General features: G+C 33.9%; 1 protein-coding gene across 1 annotated transcript in view; it reads right to left on the reverse strand.

Moving 5' to 3' along the window:
- The window catches only part of PAM (peptidylglycine alpha-amidating monooxygenase), a 364941-nt gene that overhangs the window by 57808 nt on the left and 283627 nt on the right, over nucleotides 1-23506 (reverse strand). The window contains exons 13-15 of the mRNA XM_044662577.1: nucleotides 23192-23376; nucleotides 21662-21733; nucleotides 2683-3000 (exon numbers count right to left, since the gene is read on the reverse strand). Coding sequence (XP_044518512.1) covers nucleotides 2683-3000; nucleotides 21662-21733; nucleotides 23192-23376 — 575 coding nt within the window. The remainder of the gene's footprint in view (nucleotides 1-2682; nucleotides 3001-21661; nucleotides 21734-23191; nucleotides 23377-23506) is intronic.

Consider the following 23506-nt stretch of genomic DNA (forward strand, 5'->3'; position numbering starts at 1 on the left):
TCCCTGCTTTGATGCTATTATAAGCACCTTCAAAATTATATTATTATTAACATTATCTTTTATATCACATCTGATACATCTTTGAGAAAGCTAACATAGTATCCTAAGAAAGCTTTTTTAAAAATCCTGTATAAAGAAGAGTTTGTAATATTGTTTGCAATTTTAAAAGCTTTCAAATTTGGGCAGTGAAATAAAGTTAAATCATTTCATGAAGAAATAAATGCTTATTCCCTTTTTTGTAATCTGGTTTCATACTCCATGTTGTGGTCACTCACATTTTTTAAAATTAATTTCTTGCTATTCACTCAATTACAATGAAAAGGAATGTTTTGAAAAGAACTTGGTGGCATTTCTTTTCTTCCATATTTCAATAATTTTACAAAGCAGAGGAGTTTTTAGAGTTATCAGGTACTTTAAAGATGAAGAAACAGAGGGTCAGAGAAATAAAATAATCTGTCCAAACAGGTCAAACATGTGACAAATAGGAAAATCTAGTTTGTCTGACTCTTAATTCAGTGCTTTTTATCATACTACATGGCCCCCTGAGGATGTTAAAAACCCTTTTCAAGAAAATATATTTAATTTAAGGCATTTAAAATAATTATTAATACAAATTTTGAATTTGAACCCAAGTTTTCTTTCTCTCATGAATTCCACTTAATCTTTTTGGTCTCTGTGTCAAGAAACACAGTACTCTCAGGCTTAAACTCCAAATTTATGTTAACTATCAAATCTATTATATTGAAATGGGTGACAGAAATTTCAAATGGAAGAAGTAATTTCCCTTTCTAAAGTTATAATTCATGCCTCAGAGTTATTCAATGGACAAATATCTGTTCTCACCAAGAACTGCTCTTTTGGCTGTCGTATTTCCAAGTTAAGGTTCACTGTATTTAACAAATTCCAGAACACTTCAAAGTGGGTTGATTCTGCTTGAATTTGAACTGATTTGCTTTAATATAGAGTTCTCTAAATATTTGGTTCAGGGCCATCAGATCATTCTCAATAGGCAGAGATTTGATCCTTGCTGCCTATGAGCAAAATATACTATTATAAGTTTTCAATAACAAATAGAAATCAGATGGGTAATAAATTTATGGCTGCCAAGAGAGATTTATTTGGCAGTGTCAACCCATGTGAAAGCAACACTGCTTTTCTAGCTTGCATGGAGAACTGCCATGCATATGTAACAATTATTTTTCAGAGATAATTTCCACATGCTGTTTATCTGGCTTTCCACATTAGTAAGTAACATGAAACACAATCAATATCACAGAAACCACAATACAATTAAAGATAAATGTGATGCACCTATAGCTTCCTCTTATAGAAACCTGAAGGGAATAAGTGATTACTCTGAATTTATAATCCAGCAAGGTCAGAAAAGATAAATATGATAGCTATTGAAGAGCTTTATATCCCTTCAGAAATAAGTACTCAATTTTCCAATTAAGATAGTAATAGATAATGGAACTTTTAAGAAGTCAAACTCATAAAAAGAAGTTATATTTTACAAGTCAATCAGATAAAAAGGATGAAGATTCCTTTGAAAGGGATTGAATTATCTTCAAAGAAGTGGATCTATAAACATTTAACATACTAGGCATTTGCTTACCAGATAATCTATTTTATATTGTTTTTAATTTGGCATAATGGAAAAATGTTCATTTAAACAGAATTTTCGTGTTATAATTAAACTTGAGAGACAAAAGTAGATCCAAATTTGGTTACTGTCATGTTTTTATAATTATCTAAAAATAAGTATTTGGATAATCAATATTTATAGATATAAATAGTATGTACTTTATAATCATATATAACTCATATAAAAGTATTTATATATGACATAATATATAAATATACTAAATATGATATTTATAATTAAATTAGACTGTAAATATGATCTTGTCTTTTGATTATTTTCGAGAGATTTAACTTTCTCCTTCTACCAGTTTCTAAATTTTACTAATTTGTGGGAGTCCATATTTAACAGCTATTTATCATCCTTATTTTTAATGTATCTGAAAAATTTCAAGTTTTTATCATATTGGATTATGAATATAAATAAGAATTAAGAAATGAATATTTAAATATAGGTAGTGTCTTCATTAGTGACACTAAAATGTAGTATCAGGATTTTGAACAACTAAAGGCTACATTTTTAATTTTTTATAAAACCATGTTTTATTTTTGCCAAAAATAAAACACAGTTTTAAGGCATTTTTCCTAAAACTCAGTTTCCTTGAATATGGTTTCTTGTTCAAAATTTTTCCCCCTTCATATAGCTGATATCTTGGATTTTGAACCACAAATTTTAATGACTGGGATTCAAAATTCATCATGTCATCATCAATTTAGGGTATTTTATAGTATATATAAATATACATAATATATTTATATAGCTATAAATAATAAGTATTATATATCTAATTAAACAGTCTAATTGAATTACTATATCATTTTAGAGCAGAAAAAGAGCAAGAGAAAAAGTTTACAAAATATTTAGAAACAAAGTTGTGAGAAATATGTCAAAGATGGGGAAGGGGAAGATGGAGGATCTGGCTTCCAATAACAAGTAGGATTTTTAAAAAATTAATTATTTCATGAGTTGTTATTCCCTTCAGATTTTGTGAATGAAACTCTTATTGGCATTACATTGCTTATGAGATGCCCTAAACCCACCTCCTGTGTGCTCTGTTTCCTGGGTGCCCTCGTCACGTGGGGGCTGTTGTAATGAGAAATGTCTGTTCTCTGGTGGTTTCAAGGTAGATTCTAGTCTGTGGAATTTGTGAATTCTGTCTCTGATAAGAATAGCATTGCCCCTCACATTATGATCAGCTCCCTCTCTGGTACCAGACCAATCAAGGTCCTTCTTTTGGACTACATTAGCAATTTCAGCTACCAGATCTGATTCTGCCTTTTCTGTAGGATTATACTTATGCACATGAACAACATCTTCCCTTTCTCCTAGTAGCTTGGAAATGAGGGAATAGAAATCACCTGCACAGAAAAGAGACAAAATAAGAAGAGAGAGAAAAACAAGATTATGATAAGGTTGAAACGTTTCCCAGAATTATAGCAAAGAAAAAAGAACAGTTTACGAAAATATCCTGTCTCATGTTATCTTTTCTCATTATCAAGGAGGTTATTTCCAGTCTTTCATACATTAAAAAAATGATAATCAAGAGCAAGGAAAAATATAAGCACAGACTTGCTATTTTTAAGAGAGTGGACAACAGAATATGTGACTTCTAACAACATAACTGTAGGAATTATAAAGATGTTTCAGTAAAGATGCTTGAAATAGATTAATTGGAAGTTGGGAGCTGAAAGTCTTAAAAAAGGAGTAATCTCAAAGAATAATTTTTGATGTTTTGAAATCATTCCTTAAGGAAAATGCTATTAAAGTGTAAAGCCATGGGAAATTAAACTACCTTTTGGGGGTGGGGGGGAGAGGAGGAAGGACAGTCTTCATATGATAGAACACAAAAATCTAATTCATTTTCTTTGTAAAACAAATTTTAATATTTTGTTAATTCCTGTTGACTTTGGATAAGGAAAGCTGGTATTAAAGAACAGTGTTCAAGAATTTTAAGAAAACACTTAAAAACTAATTACAATTGTTTCCCAGTGCTCTATCCTTTCCCTCTTCTGTTTTCCCTCTCTACTTAACTCTTGATCATCTGATCAGCTCCTACAAGTTCAGATATGCCTCAGACCTATAATATTTCTCCTCAACTACAGTACCATCTGCCTATCCGGACATCTTTACCTGGATTTCCCATCAGTTTGATAATAGTAATAACTGATAACAATGAACGTCTATATAGCACTTACTATGTATCAGACTGAGCACTTTATGACTCATTTGATCCTCTCAACAACCCTGGAAGGGGTATCCTTATCCTCATTTGACAAAAGAGGAAACTGAAGCAAACAGAGGTTAGGCAACTTCTTCCTAGTCACACAGCTAGTAAGTGTCTGAGGATGGAGCTAAACTTAAGTCTTCCAGACTTTTATCCACTGTGCCATCTACCTCCTTCATGTACCTCAAACTCAACAGGTCTAAAACAGAATTTATTCTATTTTCCCCAAACATTTTTCTTTGAAAAGTCCCTTTTGCTGTTGAGACTAGCATTCTTCCAGCCACACAGTTTCACACCCTCAGAGTCAGCCTTGATACTTCCTTCTCTCTCATTTTCCCACATCCTATCAGCTACCAGTGATTTTGCTGATTCCATATGGATAATATCTGCAATCACAATTTTACCCTTGTTCAGGACTTTATCACTTCTCACTTTGTCCATTGCACTAGATTCCTTACTAATATTGCTGCTTCAAGCCTCTGCCTCTCTGGTCCACATAGCAAACCTTCATTGGCTTCTCTCCTGCCTCTAGGATAATAAAAAATCCTGAGCCTGGAATTTAAAGCCTTTCACAGTCTTGGCTCACACCTCCCTTTCTAATCGATTTTCAGATGGCTGCATTCTACACACATTCTGTTCTAGTCAAATTTCCTAGTGGCTATTTCCTGAACATAAAATCCCATCTCCTGCATAGGGCTTCTCCCATATCTACAACACATTCACTTCATTTTCTTGAATCCCCTTCTTACTTTAGAGCTGAAGATGGAGTATTCCTTAAATAAAGCTATTCTCAATATTCTTTCATACCTTCAGAGAATTTAAGTCCCTTGAGGGGAGGGGCTGTTACATTTTTTTCTTTATGTCACCAGTAACTAGCATGATACCTTGTACTTAGTAGGCAATTAACAGATATTTATTGAATTCAATTGAAATATCTTCAAAGTGAAGAGATTTTTGCCTAAAAAGTTTTGTTTCTGTGTACTTGTAGTAAACTTCTCAAATGAAACATGAGGAAACAGAATATGTATCATACATTAACTTAAAAACAAAACTAACCTCCAGTGCAGTTCATAATGAACTTTGAACCTCAGTCATTTAAAATTGTGGTTCAAAATCCATTTAAGATATCAGTTATGTGAAGGGGAAAGAAATTTTAAATAGGGAAAGCTGGTATTTAAGCCAGTTGACTTCTAAATAAAACACTTTAACTAAAGATTCATATTGCTGAATTTTAATTACATTTGTAGTCCTATATGATAAAAAGGTGAAATATCTTTTGGATACATTAAGAAATGAAAATGATAAATAGCTGTTCAAAATAGACTACCAGAAAATAGTATAATTGAGAATTTGGTATAAGGAAAAAAATTAAACTTCTCAAGAATGATCCAAAGAGATTCTGTCATGTTTACAAACAGTCTTGGTTTGATAAACTGAATTAGGATTTCTAGCCTTGCTTTTGGAAGGAGACTAATCCCAGGTGAAATCTTCTGTGAAAAAATAATTACCAAAATAATAGGGCCAATTTCAGCAAAATGAACAAAGTAAATTAGAGCTCAACCAATCTATCAGAGCAGAGTTTCATCATGTTTTCAGAAAGGAAAAGATTAACATGTTAATACAAATGTTTTCTTCCCAAAACTGCCCCCATAACATGATATACATTAAATCAGATAAATCTATTTTTGTGTATTAGATTTCAAATGAAAATATGATACCAACAACTTTTTTTGCTGTAACTGTTGAATAGAGTGTAGACAACCCAGAAATATAAGCCAACTCTCTGAGGTAAATTAAAATCTATTTGTCCAAATATAAATAATATTCTTTTTCCATTTTTATGAGAATTTATTTATAAGTATATCAGCCCCTCTCTTCCCTCCCCACATCAGAGAAGGCATCATCCAGCAAGTAATATAGAATTTGCTAAGAAGAGAGGCAGTGTAGTACATTGGCTCTGGAATAAAGGGACCTGCATTCAGATTCACTTCTGGCGCTTATACTACCTGTGTGACCTTGGGAAAATCATTAAACATTCTTGGGTTTGCCTAGGTATCCTCATCTGTTTTACGAGGGGGTTGGAATAAATGACCTCTGAGGTTCCTTCCAGCTCTAGATCTATGAGCCTAAGGTTCCATTTGAGATAAGGAAAGAACATACATATGACTCAACTTTCTCAATCAGTCTATAACTGAAAGCTAGACATTTTTCTGACTAAAACTTAGTTATTTTAGATACCATTATTCAGTTTGCTTGCATAAACATGGCAACCAACTTCCAAACTTTTAACAAACTCCATGCTACCCAGTCTAAATGCAGTTTTGATATTTAAAATTGTAGCTAAGGAGTAATCAACTTGGACCTGACTTTAATAAATTCTCCAGGGCAGGTCTTTTAGATTAGAATTAGCTCATTCTGGTTTTCCTTATTAATGGAATCTGCTTATTTTTGTTTATAAAGGAAACAAATCACCTTTGAAAATTCCATACTTACTCTCTACATAATATGAATGCACAAAAAATATTTACTTTTTCAATACCTCACATGTATTTAATAAATATTGACTGATTTGGCTTAATTTGAAAATTATATCAGTACAATTTTCACTTGCCCACTGAAAGAAATTTTAATTTGTCAGAGTTAACATTTCAATCTTGAGGTATCCAAAATTTGACTTTTTATATTTCCCCCCAAACCTACCTCTCTTCTAAAGTTCCCTTTTTCCATTTATAACAACACTATCCTTCTAGTCTCCCAGAGTCATCACTTGGTTGATGATAAAATATGCAGCCAATTCAATGAAAATAGAACCAGGGCTAATAAATTAGCAAAGGAGTAATAATAACTGGTAAAAAGGAAAGCTTTCTTTAAAGAATTTGAATTTTGGGGCTCTGAATAAACCATAGTGGACTTTAAACCTTGGATAATTATTTTATTGACTTCATCCATTACCAACATAATATTTATATTGATAAAATTTGAAAATAGGACCTTACTGACTTTCTGAAGTATACATACGGTAACCCTAATATTTTTGTTCCAGGATGAGATTGACTTAAACTAATCAGAATGCATTCTTTTCTTCTTCTTCTTCTTACAGTAAAGCATTCAGACATAAAACAAGAGAGAGAATCCTCTTCCATAGTGAAAGGGCTTATGTGCATCACTTGCACAGGGATCCCTATCTGAACATCTGACAGTTTGACAAATGATTGCCTATGTCTGCCTATTCTGTTCTTAGGAAACAAATCCCAAAGCTGTCATTCAGTCAGCTTCCTAAAGCCTTGGGGGGATATTTAGAGCTGGGTTTGATAGATAATTTTAATAAGTAAAGATTGGTTTGCAACTCATAAATCATATCAAGCCAGTGGATTTTCAGTGAATAAGTATATAAACAAGAATTATATATTCTTTTAAATTGTATCGAGAGGTGCATTAAGAACAGAAAAGCTAATAGAATCATTTATACTCTGTGATAGAATCAAGTCAGAGCCTAAAAATACAATTAATTACAGATAAAAAAGGATTATTTATTTTAAGGGCTAAATCAAGACTTTATTTTAAGTATGATGACAAAATTACTACTTTGTGCTTTTATAAACAACTATATAATCTTTTTGGCTTGTAAGCTCATTTCTCTGATTCTATTTGTTTGAAAAAACACATCAATAGTAATTCGATTTTGTTAGCATAAAACAACTATCAAATTATTCGGTGCCATAGGACCTGTGTGAGAACCTTTAACTATCAGAGGTCATGGCATGTTCTCTCTCTCTCTACAAATTTTATTGTCATATTCTCTGTCTTGGGAATATGCTGACCTTTGAGTAGGAAGATTGATTATAACAGGCTAGAGACTACTATAGAAAGGGTTTAGAACAAACTGAATAAAACATGTCAAAGACCTCTTCATACCAAAAAAATCACAGAAGGCCAAAGCACAAGACAATGAAGAATAATGGGGCTTATTAGAAATTTAAAGCTACTATGTTCTACCTAAAATTTTTCTAAGACACAATACTTTAAAAAAAAGGAAAAAATTTCATCTGTCTTGAATTAATGTCAGAGGGAAACATACAGAACCAGAACTACAAAGTATTGTTTTTGGAATTCCTGTTGATGGTTATTATAATATTTTATCTATTAATTTTTATGGAAAGGAAAAAATATTGCTAGGGGGAAAGTGAAAGGAAAACTTTTTTTTGCCTTAATATTCTAGAAATTCTAAACCCTAATTTCTTAGTCCACAGCTATAGCTCAATTTGAAGTAATGTTCGGAAATGAAGTTTTCCAAACAATGAGGTATGCGCCTTTTAAGGGAACACAAAATCCTCTCGGGATTGGCAAAAATAATAGGGGTTTTTTCAGAATAGATCTCCTATCAATAGATCAACTAATAAATATTTGTTAAGTGCATCGTATGTACCCTCAATGAGTAGATATCTAATTAAAAAAAATTTAAACCCTTACCTTCCATTTTAGAATGAATACTGTGTATTGGTTCCAAGGCAGAAGAGCAGTAAGGACTAGGCAATGGGGGTTAAATGACTTGCCCTGCATCACACAGCTAGGATGTATCTGAGGCCACATTTGAACTCAGGACTTCCTATCTCTAAGTCTGGTTCTCAACTCTCTGAGTCACCGAACTGCCCTGATATATTTTTTCTTCTTGTTCTTTTTTTAGTGAAAATATTTAGCAAAGAAAAAACTAACAGAGAATGTGCTTCTATGGTTGGAAAGTGGAAAAAGAGGAGTTGAGTATCTTGAGATCATCAGTGATGAACTAAGAGCCAAGCCAACTTTCCCTTTCCTGCCTCTAGTGGGACCATTTTCCAAGCAACCACATCGAAAAAGGTCTGCAATCTGTCCTCTTCATTTCCCACCTTCACTTAATGCTCATTTGGCTGCTCTTTATTAGCCTTATCCTGTGCAGGTAGGACCAGAGCCACTACTCTCTGGTGCTGACCTGTTGTGCTTTCATCCCTCCACATTCACCCTATACTTCTCCATATCTTCCTTCTCCTCAGTAAGGGAAATTCCAGGTCCAGCTCTGCAATATGGCTGGATTTCTAGGGTCTAGAGCTCATTTTAACCTTGGTTATTGCCCTTGCTCATTTGCCCAATAACCATACTTCTTTTTCCAACTTCCCCCCACCAAAAACTGAGATATATTGTTTACTAGCACAGAAAGATAATCACAGAAAGCTCGGTATGTACCTAACATGTATATGTTATCTAAACCTAGAATGTAATTTCCCAAGGTTAGGAACTGTTTTAGTTTTGTATCCCCAACACCTAGCAGAATGCCTGAAACATGGTAGGCACTTAATAAATGCATATTTCTTTGTTTCCTTTTCAAAAAAAATTTTATTTAATTAATTGATTTAGAATATTTGTCCATGGTTACATGATTCATGCTCTTTCCCTCCTGTGTCACAGAAGGCTTGACCTACTCTTTTGCAAGTGGAATTCCACTCTGCAATGTCTATGACACACTCCCCTCCTCCCACCTTCCTCCCTGTAGCCAATGAGCAATTCCACTGAGTTTTACTTGTGTCAATAAATGCATATTTTTAAATTGATGTTTGAAAATGTACAAGCATATATTAATATAATATTATGTGCTCCTTGGTGAAAAACTGATTAATTTTTAGATACTTATTGGCACTGTTTAAATGGTAAGACATATTTAGATCCAAACTATTAGTGGTGGGGGCTAAAAAAAACTCCAAACATACCATTAAAGACAAAGCCTCTGTTATTCCAAGTCTCCCACATCCTTCTTAAGGAGTTTCATAGTTCTGATTTGTGGAACCTATCTCAACTGCAGATAACTTTACATTTATGTTGCTAACTCTGAAAGTATTCTGACATTTTATTTATTTGTTTGTTTGTTTTTTTATAAACCCTTACCTTCTTACCTTACCTTACAATACTGTGTATTGGCTCCAAGGCAGAAAAGTGGTAAGGGCTAGGCAATGGAGGTTAAGTGACTTGCCCAGGGTCACACAGTTGGGAAGTGTCTGAGGCCAGATTTGAACCTACGACCTCCCGTCTCTAGGTCTGGCTCTCAATTCACTGGGTTACCCAGCTGCCCCCTTTTCTCACATTTTAGTTGGTTTTAAAGGTCCAAAAAAGTTCTTTAATCTGGCAACAGATCTCAGAGATGCATTCTATACAAGGACGATAACAGATACACACTAGAGGCTCACCAAAATGCTGTTACTAGTGATAGAGGATCTGGGAACTACCTCAGAGGTGAAATTTTCAAAAAATGAGATCCTTTTGATATTTTAGTATGCTAAATCCCCTCTGATAGGGTTTGCACAAGAATAGCTTCTAGCAATGTTTCTTTATCCTGAATGTATTTTTGGTAAGTGTATAAATATAGGGCATGTGTATGTTTTCTTAAAGACAGTTCCAATCCCTCCTTCTTCAGAACTTTCCAAGTACTTGCCGTTCCTCTCTAATATTACCTTTATCTATTCTCCATGTCTTGTAGGTACCTAATTATTTAAACATCGTCTCCCCCATTAAAAAGACAGAGGTTTCCCTTGAAGGATAGAGGTTTCTTGTATCCCCAGGATTGAGCACAGTGATGACACATAATAATCAGAAGTTACTGTGTGATATGTAAGGGGGACACACATAGGACATTTATGTTTACAGGGAAATTTATAGGGAACATATATGGCCAGAAAACATGTATGTAGAGCCAAATCACTACAACTTACTGCTTATGATTTCTGGTGATGCCATCATCTTATTCTTCATTGTGGGAGGCCAATAAGAGAAACAGAGTCTCAAATAGATAAAAATCTGAGACTCCTCTTTTGACCTCTTTTATGATTCATACCTTTTCTTATTGGGAAATCATTATAGACTTATTGAAAAGCTTTAAATTCCTAGCAAATCAGCAGGTACAAAGTTAATAATTTCTCTCCTTGATAATTAAGAAGCCTGAACTCCAAAAAATATATTACTTAGTCAAGGTCAGAACTGGACAAAGCTAGACAAGACTTTATCTGACCAGGTGCAATCCTGTAAATCAAGAGTACAGGACTCAATTATTTAGGATTTCTATGAAATATATTTCTGCTACCAGAATTAACCTCCTACTAATTGGTGGTTGGAATTTGGCCTTTGACCCTGGACCTATCTCTCTACTTTTTATACTCTAATGGTTTTTTGTATAATTTGCAACCTCTTCACAGCTGTAATTCTTTCTCTGTGCTCTTTGTGTGAAACCAGTATATATTAAACTTAAGACTCCATGGCAAGTTGGAGCAGTTATGAACTAAGCATTTAGTCTGACTGTTCTCAATCAATCTGACACCACTAAGTGCCACTCAGAACCCCCAGAAATATAGAGCTGGTTCTCTATACCTAATGTTCTCCACATTCTTCATATGGGCAAAGTATCTCTGCCATGTATCATTCCATTGAACTTTGTTCTTGACCATGAATTCAGGTCATGAATAAACATAATACAACCTTTGTTCTTTATTTTACCATGAGGCCCCCACTGTGAGCTAATGACTACTTGTGTTGAGGCATCACCCCCTTGGCCTCTGGGAAATTAATAAATTAATGGCTATCATTCTAGTCAAGGACATAAGAACAGCCAGCTTTCTCTAAGAGAAAAGACCCAATAATTTATAAAGTTAGTGATGTGGTAAGCCAGATTCTCTTACTTTTCTCTTTCCTTCCCATTCCCTCAATCAATTATAATGCTCTAAGATCCCAACTATAGATCCCAAGATCTTTGGAACCCCTGGAAAGTCTGGGAAGCCTCATAGACACATCATGGAGGAGAACACGGTTGTAAGAGTGAATGTGGGAAATTATTTTTTGTTGCTGTCCCCCGACCCCAAAGTTGTTTTGCTACTAGATATTAAGGAGAAGAAACCTATCTCAAGACATTATTGGGAATTTAAAGTACATTCTATCTCTGGCTCCTTCATAGACTCAATCATTTGTAAAGAGCATCTGCCAATAAATCTCATTTGTATTTTTAAATTTGGGGCATAAACAATTTATTTTCTTTCCTGACATGGGATGCTGATTTACCATAAAATTACTCCAAAAGACATACATTTGCCCCTAATTGCAGGAAGTAGGAAGCATAGGATAATTTGACCAATTCTCCTTTTCATGAAATAAAAAGGAGTACCAGAATGAAGTGAGTAGAACCAGAAGAATAATTTGTACAAGAAAAATGATATAGCAAAGACAAAGAATACTGTAAACTTTGAAAGACTGCGGAACCACAATGACCAACCACAATTCCAAGGAGGCCATGATGAAACATGCTGCCTTCTCCTGAGAAGCAATGGCTTCAGAGTTCAGATGGGGGCCATTTTTGGGGGGACAATGTCAATGTAGCAATATGTTTTGCTTGACTATACCTGTTTATAAGAGAGGTTTTATTTATTTATTTTTTTGCTTTCTCACTGTGAAGTGGGGAGGAAGGGTGGAAAAGGAAGAAGGTAGATCTTCATTTCAAAAATAAAATAAAATTTAACTTAAAACAAAAATGCTGCAGAACTAGAAAATAACACTAATTCACAGGCTATCTCACAGGATAGGCATGTCAAGATTTAGAGTATATGATGATCAATGGCTTATTGTGAGGTTCTTGGTTTCAAACTGGGCCTCAGACACTTCCTAACTATATGACCTTGGGCAAGTCACTTAACTCCAATTGTCTAGCCCTTACTGTTCTTCTGTCTTGGAACTGATACTAATTTCATTTCTAAGGTAGAAGGTAAGAGCTATTAAAAATTGTATATTGGGATAACAATTTGGTGACCCTTTTTTCTCACCTCAAAATGCAATTGAATTCTAGGAAAACTGCTTGTAGCATGGACTATCTGTGAAGAGTTTTAGTACTGGCTGTAATCATTGTTCCTAGACCAGGAGGCATATTGATTATATTTCATTCTCTTTTAGGGAGTGAGTGCAGTTCAGGGAAGGAATGCTAGATTTTAAATGAAAGGATGTAGGTTTGAATCATAGCATGTAGGCTACCTGTTTGAAAATTTAATTTTTAAAACTAAAAAAATTAGTTAGTTTCAGGCAAGCCTTTTTTTTTTCTAGGCCCATTTCCCCATCTACTAACTAGATTAAATGACTAAAAAATTCCTTTTAATTCTAAATCTAAGATTATATAATCCTAATTCTACAATCCTAAATCCTATAATCCTCTCATTGGAGAGACCTGGGAAAGGTTAGGAGGAAGTCCTGAGATCTCCTCTAGCTGCTTTTAGGGCTTCCGATTCAAATGAGGCCAAGATTCACCACCGAAAGGTGAATATTCTAAGTGGACAAATTGTTCTCACCCAGCATGTTAATCTGTATCTCATCTGGGGAGATCAATGGCAAGTTTATGCTGAATTGGCGGTATTTCTCAAAATAACATTCTCAGAGCTCATGTACTATGTCGGGGAGCTTTCAGACCATTGCTACTACTTTTTTTTTTTTTTTTTTTTTTTTAAATAAAAAGGAGAAATGGCTAAGTTTTCCTGTTCATTCTACTTCCTACTTTTAGGGGCAAATGCATATCTAGATGAGTGATTTTTATGATAAATTAACCTCCATGTCAGGAAAGCTCACCTAGATCATAAGCAATGGGATTCTTCTTGAGTTCAAGTCCCATCTTTGACAGCCTAGCATTGGTAACTTAGAAGAGTTTGTGTTGGCCCATGGGAAACTTTTGCATCTAGGGGGCAATTAGGTGGCCCAGTGGATTTAGAGCCAGGCCTATAGATGAGAGTCTCTGGGTTCAAATCTGACCCGAAGCACTTCCTCGCTGTGAGATTCTGGGCAAATCACTTATCCCCATTACCTGGCCCTTACCACTCTTCTTTCTTGGGAGGCAGTATTGTTTCTAAGATGGAAAGTAAGGTCTTAAAAAATCATGTGTGTCTATATCTTTTCCTGAGGCATTTATTTAAATACAAACTAGGGTGTTTTTATAGCCCTTCCCTATGTACCTATCAGTGCTGGCTGATGCAGAAAGTATCAAAGATCAATTTTTTACTAATTAGAAGGATAAAATTGTACAAGGATTAGTTCTAAAAATAATTTATTTTTTCTTTTTATTTGTAATCAAATCACATTACTGAGATATACTTTAAAAATTAAAATTCCAACCTCCACACAGCCACTGAAGTGATTTTCCTAAAGCACAGTTCTGACCATTTTACTCTCTACTCAGTAAACTCCACTGGCTCCCTAGCACTCACAAGATCATACACCATATCCTATTTTTGGTGTTCAAAGCCCTTCCTTCATAACCTATTTCCCCTTCTCCCACCACTTTTCCCAGTCCTCTTAAATCTTACTCGCTGCTTGTATTTTTCAGTCCAGTGACACTGACCTTGCTGTGCCCTGAGTAAGACACTCCATTTCTCAGCTTTGAGTATTTTCTCACCTTCTGGCTTCTCTCCCTTCTTCAAGTCCCAGCTTAAATCCTGCCTTCTAACGAAAGCCTTTCTCAGTCTCTCTTTACTCTCATGCTTTCCCTCAGTTGATTATTTCCCATTTGTCCTATGCACAGCTTGCTAGTGCCTACTTCTTTTCATGTTGTCTTCCCTGTTAGATTGTGAGCTTCTTGAAGGTAGGTATTGCCTTTTGCTTTTCTTTGTATTCTTAGCACCTAGCACAAGAGCCTAGCACATAATAGGTGTTTAATACATGCTTATTGACTGACTGATTAAATAATCTGGAAGCCAAAAGACAGAAACGTCTTCATATACGAGAATTTCTTTGAGTTTTAGAGCTTTTAACCTCCCAAGACATAAATTATAAAAAAAAATAGAATTATTGGAAGGAAATATATTTAAAAGCAATTGGTTTGAACAAACAAGCCTTCCAAAATCCTACTGCTGAGAAAAGAGCAAGGATAAAAACCTACCAATTTAACTTTAAATTATATATAAAAACCTTCTGTGATTCCAGTTTTCCAAAATTTCTGATGTTTTACAATTAACTGAAAATGGGAAAGTTAGTGAAGCTTTAGTTTTCTCCTGAAACACAATGACGAAGATGGATCTGTCAAATTCAGTCATGTACCATAAGGTCTGTATGTAACTACAGCTCTTTGGGAATTCTAGTATATCAGCTACTTTTTCATGGCATAAATTTCATTGAATTTATACAGCATTAAATTAACTTGTTTCGTGTCTGTATACATATATCTAGATTATTGTGAAAACTTCATATCATTATAGTTAGGATATCATTACTGATTTTTATTGCTAAAACAAATAGACTGTAATTCCAGCAATTTTTAATTGTATTAAATTGATATGTCATTCAAAAATTATCCACACACACAGACATATAATAATAGAATAATTTTGGGAAAATAAAGTTTGTTGAATAAACTGCTGTGTAACTACAATGATGAAATGTATAGATTTAAAATATTGTCCTTATCATACCTATTTTTATGATTTAAAGAGGACAGTTTCATTGATAGTAAAGATAACACTATGGTAAGGGTAAAATTAATTTAAATATTTTTTAAAAAAATTAAATGCTTGTGAAAAACACATTGATTTTTTAACCAATTAAACTTTCTTGGTAATTATAATTCAACTAATGTCAGTGCATAAAGTACAAACAAATTATTTAGACATTTTTTTCTAAGTTCTCATCAGGATTTTTTTCCATTCTCATTTATTGTTTCTTTTAGATGGTCACAGTATGTGTATATTCTTTTCTTTTATTGCTGTATTTTTTTTTTTACATTATATTTTTCAGGAGATAGGATTCTATGGTAGATAAAAAGCCAGCTTTGTAGGTAGGAATATGAGTTCAAGGCTTGTCTTTGACATATATTCATTGTGTGGCCAGATGCAAGAACCTCAATTTCTCAGTTTTCCATACAACACTCTAAGACCATAAATTACAAATGACTTGCTAACCTACATCAGTGGAGAGGGTTTTTGTAATTAGAGTTTCCTAAACTGATGAAATCATAAATACAGACCTTCCCTTCTCTCCCTCCTTGCCAAAATCATAAAGGTCTTTTTTAGCTTCTTTTTACTCTTCATACTTAGTTTTAACTAAATCATAGTATTCTATTTCATCAATATACTACAATTTAAGTAAGCATCCTTCTCTTATTGGAAATTAAGATTACTTCTAGATTTTTATAATTCACATCATACTACTATAAAAATCTTAGCAAGGATTGCTCCCTTTTTATAGTTTTTATAACATTTTTAGAATACTGTCTCAGCAAGGGGATCATTAAATTAAAAAGTTAGATAATTTTCATAAATATTATTATGTGTGGCAAGATTGCTTTCCAAAACTAATTGGGAAATTTCTAATTTCTACCATCAATGAATGAGTCTTCCATTTTCTCCACAATCCTGTCTTTTCTGCTTTCAAATATTTTTATAGTCTTTAACCCTTACATATTGTGGACTTTATGACTTTTTAATAATGCCCATATATCTTTCTTTAAAAATCACATTTTTATTTGTTGTCCATGAATATTTTTGCTAATCTCTAATTTTTCCCTCAGATTTTTTTGTTCTACAGAAATATTTTTATGTTCATATCTAACTCTGCTGCCTATCAGAGCACAGAGTCAACCTTAAGTCCTTAAAGATTATACCAACAGACCAAAAGCTTTTGCAGATCCTACTTCTCTGCAAAGACTTCACATATGGTCCTGGCAACAAACTATGTTTATCTTCTGTGAACTGATCTAGCTTAGGACAGGGAACTAACATAACTTGTTGGTTATTTGGCGATGAATTTTTATTCCCAGGCAAACTCATGGGGAAAAAAGATACAAAATATTCCCATGTAGCTTCCTTTGACTTTTGCCATGCTGGTTGCAGAAGGATGGGGAAAAAAGAGTCAGGGGATAATAGTTCCATAGTATGAGCTGGCACAGATGGGGTGCACTTTGGATCACTGGAGGAAATATCCATGTTGTAGACCCTTGGAGTACTAAGTAGACTGGCATATCTCTCTTTTTCTAATAATTACTTCTATTTGCTAAATAATAATTTAATAATCCTTTAACAATGAACATATAGTTTTTTCTATTTCCTTCCATATTTCATATTATAAATGCTCTAAATATAAGACCTTTTCATATTCTTACTCTGCAACTTATTCAAATTCATTGTCTCCATTAATTTTTTTAGCTGAGGATTAAGGTAAATAGTTTTTTATTGAATCGAGTCAAAAATCTCATGTAGCTACTCCTCAAGTCTATGACAGTGAAATTCAATTTTTGCGGGTAACTACTCTAAAAGGCTTTGAGAATGGTCTCAGTAATAGATCAAATCTGCTTTCTGAGGACCAGTAGAGGTGAAGAAACAAAAGTTCATTACCAATAGGCTGAGGCTTTTGATGACAAACTTTTTGGTAATGGCAGTCCTTAAAACAAAGAAAAATATAAAGTAGTTTTCTATGGGTCTTCTCTATTTCAGTAGTACAGATGGCATAGAGATGGAAAAGATGATCTTGTACAGAATGTTAAGAATCACATAGTTTTTAGATAGTCCATAAACTTTAACTTAACGATTACTACTCTAAATGTGAGATTTTCATTCAATCATCAATAAGTAAAGTGGGCATATGGGTAGAAAACCCTCATCATATCAGTCTTAATATTCTTGATATGAATAAAACCAGAAGAAGGCAGTTGTGCCTAAACAGAAATTTGCCTAAGTACTCTTTAGAGAGGCATAGAGAAAAGTTGGCAAAGTTGGTATTATTTTATGATCAAAGGCAGCAACTTTCATAGGATATCTCCCAAATCATGATAAAGAATAAAATGGGAAACCTATTCTTATCCATCTCTCTGTATAAATCATGGTCAGATCGTGCACATAGACAGTAAAGTTAGTCCCAGAATTAAATAGGTGAAAAAGAACAAACTAGACTGCTTTCAGGAAATTTCAAAGCTCAGGTTTTTCTTGGAAAGATAGATCCATTTCAATACCAATATCCTAGAAGTGTTTTGTTTCACTTTTTAAAATAGCTATGAGGCATGGAATACAATAGTCAACAAAGAACTGAACATTAATATGACAAAGAGGGCAATGGAAAAGTCACATGGTGGATGTGAACAGTTTGTAACTTATAACAACAAAAGACACTTTGAAAAACTAGAATAAAATCATGTTCAGGGAAATATATGATGGAAAGAGTAGGGCTAATCATGTGATGAGAGTAAGGGATAACCAATTGAGAGCTCGGATGTTCCAGAATTCTAATGTTGGGTGTAAGGATGGCTTCCAGAAAACTAGGCAAACTCATCTGTAGCAGATTCCTATCCCTGGGGGAAACATCCCTGGGGGGAAAAAGATATGTAGGATCACAGGTACACTTGGGAAAATTTGAGTTTTGTGGTCCAGATCTGAGTAGGTGGTTCTAGTTTAGAACTCAAATGAAATACAACTCTCATAGACCATCTGACAGTTGACAAAAGGAAGTTAACTCATCAAGGATATCATATTGATTCAATTGACTACTGCTTCTCTGCCTCATTTGTCATGGTGTCAGGTTTGAGGAGTAAGTGTTTCCTCTAAACTGCATTTTGCACAAAAGCCACCAGGCAGCCACATCAGTGGCTTAGTTTCCTGGACCAGTTGAGTCTCAAAAATACACTACCTTTTAAGGAGAAAACTAGCCTCAAATGCATGAGGTAATTATTAATTCTATGACATTAAATATTCAGAGTAAATTCTAGATTTTAATCAAGCAGTTTTTTTTGTTGTTGTTGCATTTGTTGATTTAAGTACATGCATTATTGTTTGTTTATAGGTATTCCTATATTGGTAATTTTTCTAACGTATAATCATCTTTGCAAGATTTATATAAACTCTTTTTTGGTCATGATGAATAATTGTCTTACATATGTTAATATAGTGTTAATATAGTTAGGGCTATTTACTGTAGCAACTGGAAAGATATATCTTTAAATCGAAACTATTTTAAAAAGAACTCAGGTTAGCAAATGACAAAGTAGTTTCAGAGGTGTTTGAGAAAAGGTATCAGCAACCTCTTTATCAATAATCTCATTGGGTATGGAAATGAGATAGGGTGGCCAGAGATGTCAAAGGAGGGGGGGGGGATTGTATCAGGTTAAGATAAACCCTGATATCTAGCCTCCAGGAATACTAGACTATGTGAAAGAAGTTACAATTTCATTTTTTCTTGGTCTTCAGGTGGTTCTCTTTCTCAATTCTATTCCAGGCTATAACACTGGTAGAAAAGTGATTTTCCATAAGTGCAGATATGAGTCATTTATCTACTTAAGAAGTCCCAATGGTTCCTTATTGCCTTTAGAATCAAATATAAACTCCCTAGTTTATCTTTCATAATTTTGCTCAATTTTTTCTTCTAGTCTCATTGGAAATTATGCCTCCTTTTGTTCTATTATATTGCCAAACTGGCATACTTTTTGTTCCTCATACATGATATCTGATCTCCCTCTTTCCAGCTTTTGCACAGGCCTTCCCCTATTCCTGGAATCTACTCTCTCTGCACCTCTACTTGATAAAATCCTTTTCTTTTTTCAAGTCGCAGTTCAAGCATCATCTCCTCATGAAGCCTTTTCTGACCCTCCAAAATGCTCATATCTCCCAATGCCAGTGCCTCCAATTACTTTACATTTATTTAAATTCATTCTGCATATACTTATCTTTTCCCTTGTTTTCTCATCCTTTAGATCACAAACTACTTATAAGTAAGTCTATTTAGTTTCTTGCATTTGTATCACCAATACCCTAGCATAGTGGTTGGTACATAGTAGGTGTTCAATTCATAATTGCTGACTTGATTAATCCTATTTGTACTTCTCTTCTTGTTTATTACCTCAGGGTTTTTGGCTGGGCAAGGAGAGGTTTATGACTGGTAAAGGGATTAAAGAAGAGTTGATTCCTTTAGCTTTCTAAATGCTCATCTTTCTTAGCAGAAATTTTAGTATTTATAGCTGACTCAGAATGAATATAAAACATCAAATAACTCAAATAGCAGTTTATGTTTTTAAAAAATTGATAATCTTATGTAGTTTAGGAGGACCTTCTTTATTTTTTGTTGCTCTGAAGTTTTCCATAGTCCCCTCAAGATTTATTTGTGCCTAAATGGAACTTCTGAGACTCTCCATCAGAAATTAGTTTACCTTTAACTTCTCTGTAAGAGAAAGTAACTAGGATTATGCTAAGGTTGCAAAAGACTACTCTTTTCAAGGAGTTTGTGTGACAGGACAAGAGGTACTATTTCCTTTTTTCGCTTGCTTTTTTTTTTCTTTCATTCAGACATCCTAGGGACAGATAGTAGTATGTAGGATGACCAGAGACTTCATAGATAAGAACAAACATCATGTCCAATATCAGTCAGAGGCAAAAGAGGGCTAGTAAGTACCATGATTCTTTTTCCAACTTTCTCTTTTTAGTTCATGATTATGACATAGCAAGTGAGTATGACTTCTCCATTCCTTTTCAGGTACCATAGGTGTTTATAGCTGAGTTTTGCTTTTCACATCTATTTATCCAGGAAGAAAATGTTCAAAGGACTAGTAAAATGAATTGGTGGTGACTGCCTCTGCCCAGGAATGTGTGGCCTCATTTCCTTTTCACTTTATTCTATATACAATAAACTATTAAGTATCTGCATCTTTGAGTCCTCTATGAAGTGACTTGAGAGGCCCTAAGGGGTGAAGGTTCTGAGAAAGTTTCTTATTTTAATATTTTGATGATTATTCCATTTTTTCTCCTATACTAGATTGTGCCCAGAAGCCAGGGGAAAAAGACTGTGCAGATAAGGTACCATGTTGGAAATAAGGAAACTTGTTAATGTTTTCAGATCATGAAACAGTCTTAGGTGCCTCTGGGTTTGGAGTATCACCCAATGAATGATTAGCTCAAATCCTTCAGTCAGAGTTAATTTAAAGCCCTTTGGCTATATAATTAACCCAGAGACCATTGTCCTTCTGTCATGGATAAGGGGATAATCCTATGCCACAATGCAACACTTCTATAGTGCAAATTACAATATACATACATCTGAATTGTAATTAAATGATCAGGTCAAAAGATAAAGTATCTAGTCCCAATAGCCAGAGACCTGATATCACAGGATATCTATATTCTAAACACCCACAACAAAGTAGTAATTATCTTCTGGTGATAAATGGTTCCGCAAAGCACAAAAACCTTCACCAAAGTAGATTCATGAGAATCATCTTTCACTGCCTCTACTATTTAGAATATGTCCACACATTTGAAACATTTCAATTTAAGCCAAACACAGTTAAAAATCGTCTAGTAATTTAGTACTAAGTTACTTCAAAAATAAATCGTGTTTTCCCTTGAATTAGAAACAGTTTCAAATCCAAATTTTCTTTGTCATATACTTCACTCATATGTCATGAACATACATAGATTAAAATACACAGATATAAAAAATTAAGATCACATTTTAAAAGCAGTTTATTGTCTCTCATGACCATGCTTACAATTTTTTGGGGATGGGGCACCATATATCAATCACTGTTCTAATATGAACTGAATTTTTAAAATTATAAAAATCTACTGGGACCAAGTTAAAATTATAAAATTTACCACCAAGGCAAAAGTATAATAATCAGTTCTTTATGAATTTTGCATTGTAATAAACAAGCAAAGAAACATTCAGTAGTGAAGGATGCTTTACCAAAACAACAACAACAACAACAACAAACTATAGAATATAATTATCTTTACAGGTAAAAAAAATTTTTTGGGGTGTACTTACTGAAAAAAAAAAGCACATACCCTGATCTAATACTTCCTCCTCTTCTCGTTTTGGCTGCTGTAATAAAGGAAGGTGGTCTTTATTCTCTGTTTCTGTAAAATATTAAAGAATATAAGAATAACTTTGTGATATTTATATTATAAAATAATATATTATTATAATTTTATATATAACATGATGTGATAACAAAAGGAAATGCTATTCAGTGCTACATGGATTTAAAATACCAAGAACAAATATGTGCCAGAAGTTTATTAATTTACACTAAAGGCAACAAATTACCAGATTATATATCATTCTTGTATTCAATCATTCATTCAGCAACTACAATAACTGGTCTCAGTTCTATACATATGCTACAAAATTAACTAATGAATTAATATATTTATTTACTTATGCATTCATTTTTACATCTACAGTCCTGAAGTTGGGAAGACTTGAGTTCAAATTTGGCCACAGACACAAGCTGTGTGACTCTGGACAAGTCACTTAACCCTATTTGCCTCAGTTTCCTATAAAATGAAATGGAGAACAAAATGGCAAACATACACACGGCATCATATAAATTTATAAAAGGTATACCGTATGTTGTTCTGCTCAGGAGCTAAGTACAGGACCTAATTGCTAACTCCTTTCAACAAATCTTGCCTGACTGACAAAATAAAGGTAAAAAATATGCTTAGAATTTCATGCATTTGAGGCCATATTTGAACTCAGGACTTCCCATCCCTAAGCCTGGCTCTCAATCTACTGAGTCACCTAGCTGCTCCTGGAATTTAGGAATGAAAGAAGTAGGAATTGTCAAGATCTCACCCATTTAACAGATTAAAGTATAGAGTTTGCAAATAAGAAAAAATTCAGTAATGACAACTTGGCAATGGAACAATGAATTAGGGACATGAAGAGGAGCCCTGATTATAAATATCTTGTAAACTAAGAATTTGTTCTTGTGTAAATATTGCCATTAACTGACAAATTAGGTTATATTTGGAGGCAATAGTAATCATTTTGTCTGTCATAGCTTTGGAAAATGATGCTAGTTTATGAGGGAAAGGCAAAGAATGCAAAACTTGATCGAAACAGGCAAAAGTTGAGAGAGGTACAAATTCACAAATTTCCTACATAAAATAACTTACTTCATATCTTTGAAGAAGAAAGAGAATAAATCTATTTTGTAGAGGGAAATAATGATTACTTTCAAATGTTATAAATCATATATTTCAAGTGAAATGACAAAGCTAATATGGTAAAATAATATCATAAAATGATAGAAACACATGAGAGGCTACATGGTATGTCAGATAAAGACATAATGTAGCTGTAGTCAAAAAGGACTTGGGATCAAGTCCTGCCCCTGGCATATACTAGCTGAGTGACCATTAACTTGGGGAACACCATAAGTTAGAGATAAGTTACTGATTTCATGAATGGAGAGGGTTTATTCAGGAGGAATCCTTACTGTGATAAATCATTGGTCAGGAGATCCTCCAATAATAATTAAAGCCATAGAGATAGTATAATATTGTATTTAGCCTCAAAATAAAATTTACCTTTGTGATGTCCATGCATCATTACCATATCAGATTTTACTGGTATGGGAATATTAGCCTCTGGTGGTATGGTTTTGAACATTTCTGGGTCTACATTCTGTGTACATGTCACAAAAGAGACTGCATGCTTGGCTTCCATGTAATACATGATGTACAGATTACACATTTCATCACTGGATGTGCCTCTGTTGTGGAGAGAGAGAGAAAGGAGGAGGAGGAGGAGGAGGAGAAGGAGGAGGAGAGGAGAGGAGAGGAGAGAGAGAGAGAGAGAGAGAGAGAGAGAGAGAGAGAGAGAGAGAGAGAGAGAGAGAGAGA

This window comes from Gracilinanus agilis, chromosome 1 (assembly GCF_016433145.1).
Source record: "Gracilinanus agilis isolate LMUSP501 chromosome 1, AgileGrace, whole genome shotgun sequence".
In the NCBI taxonomy this organism is placed as follows: domain Eukaryota; kingdom Metazoa; phylum Chordata; class Mammalia; order Didelphimorphia; family Didelphidae; genus Gracilinanus; species Gracilinanus agilis.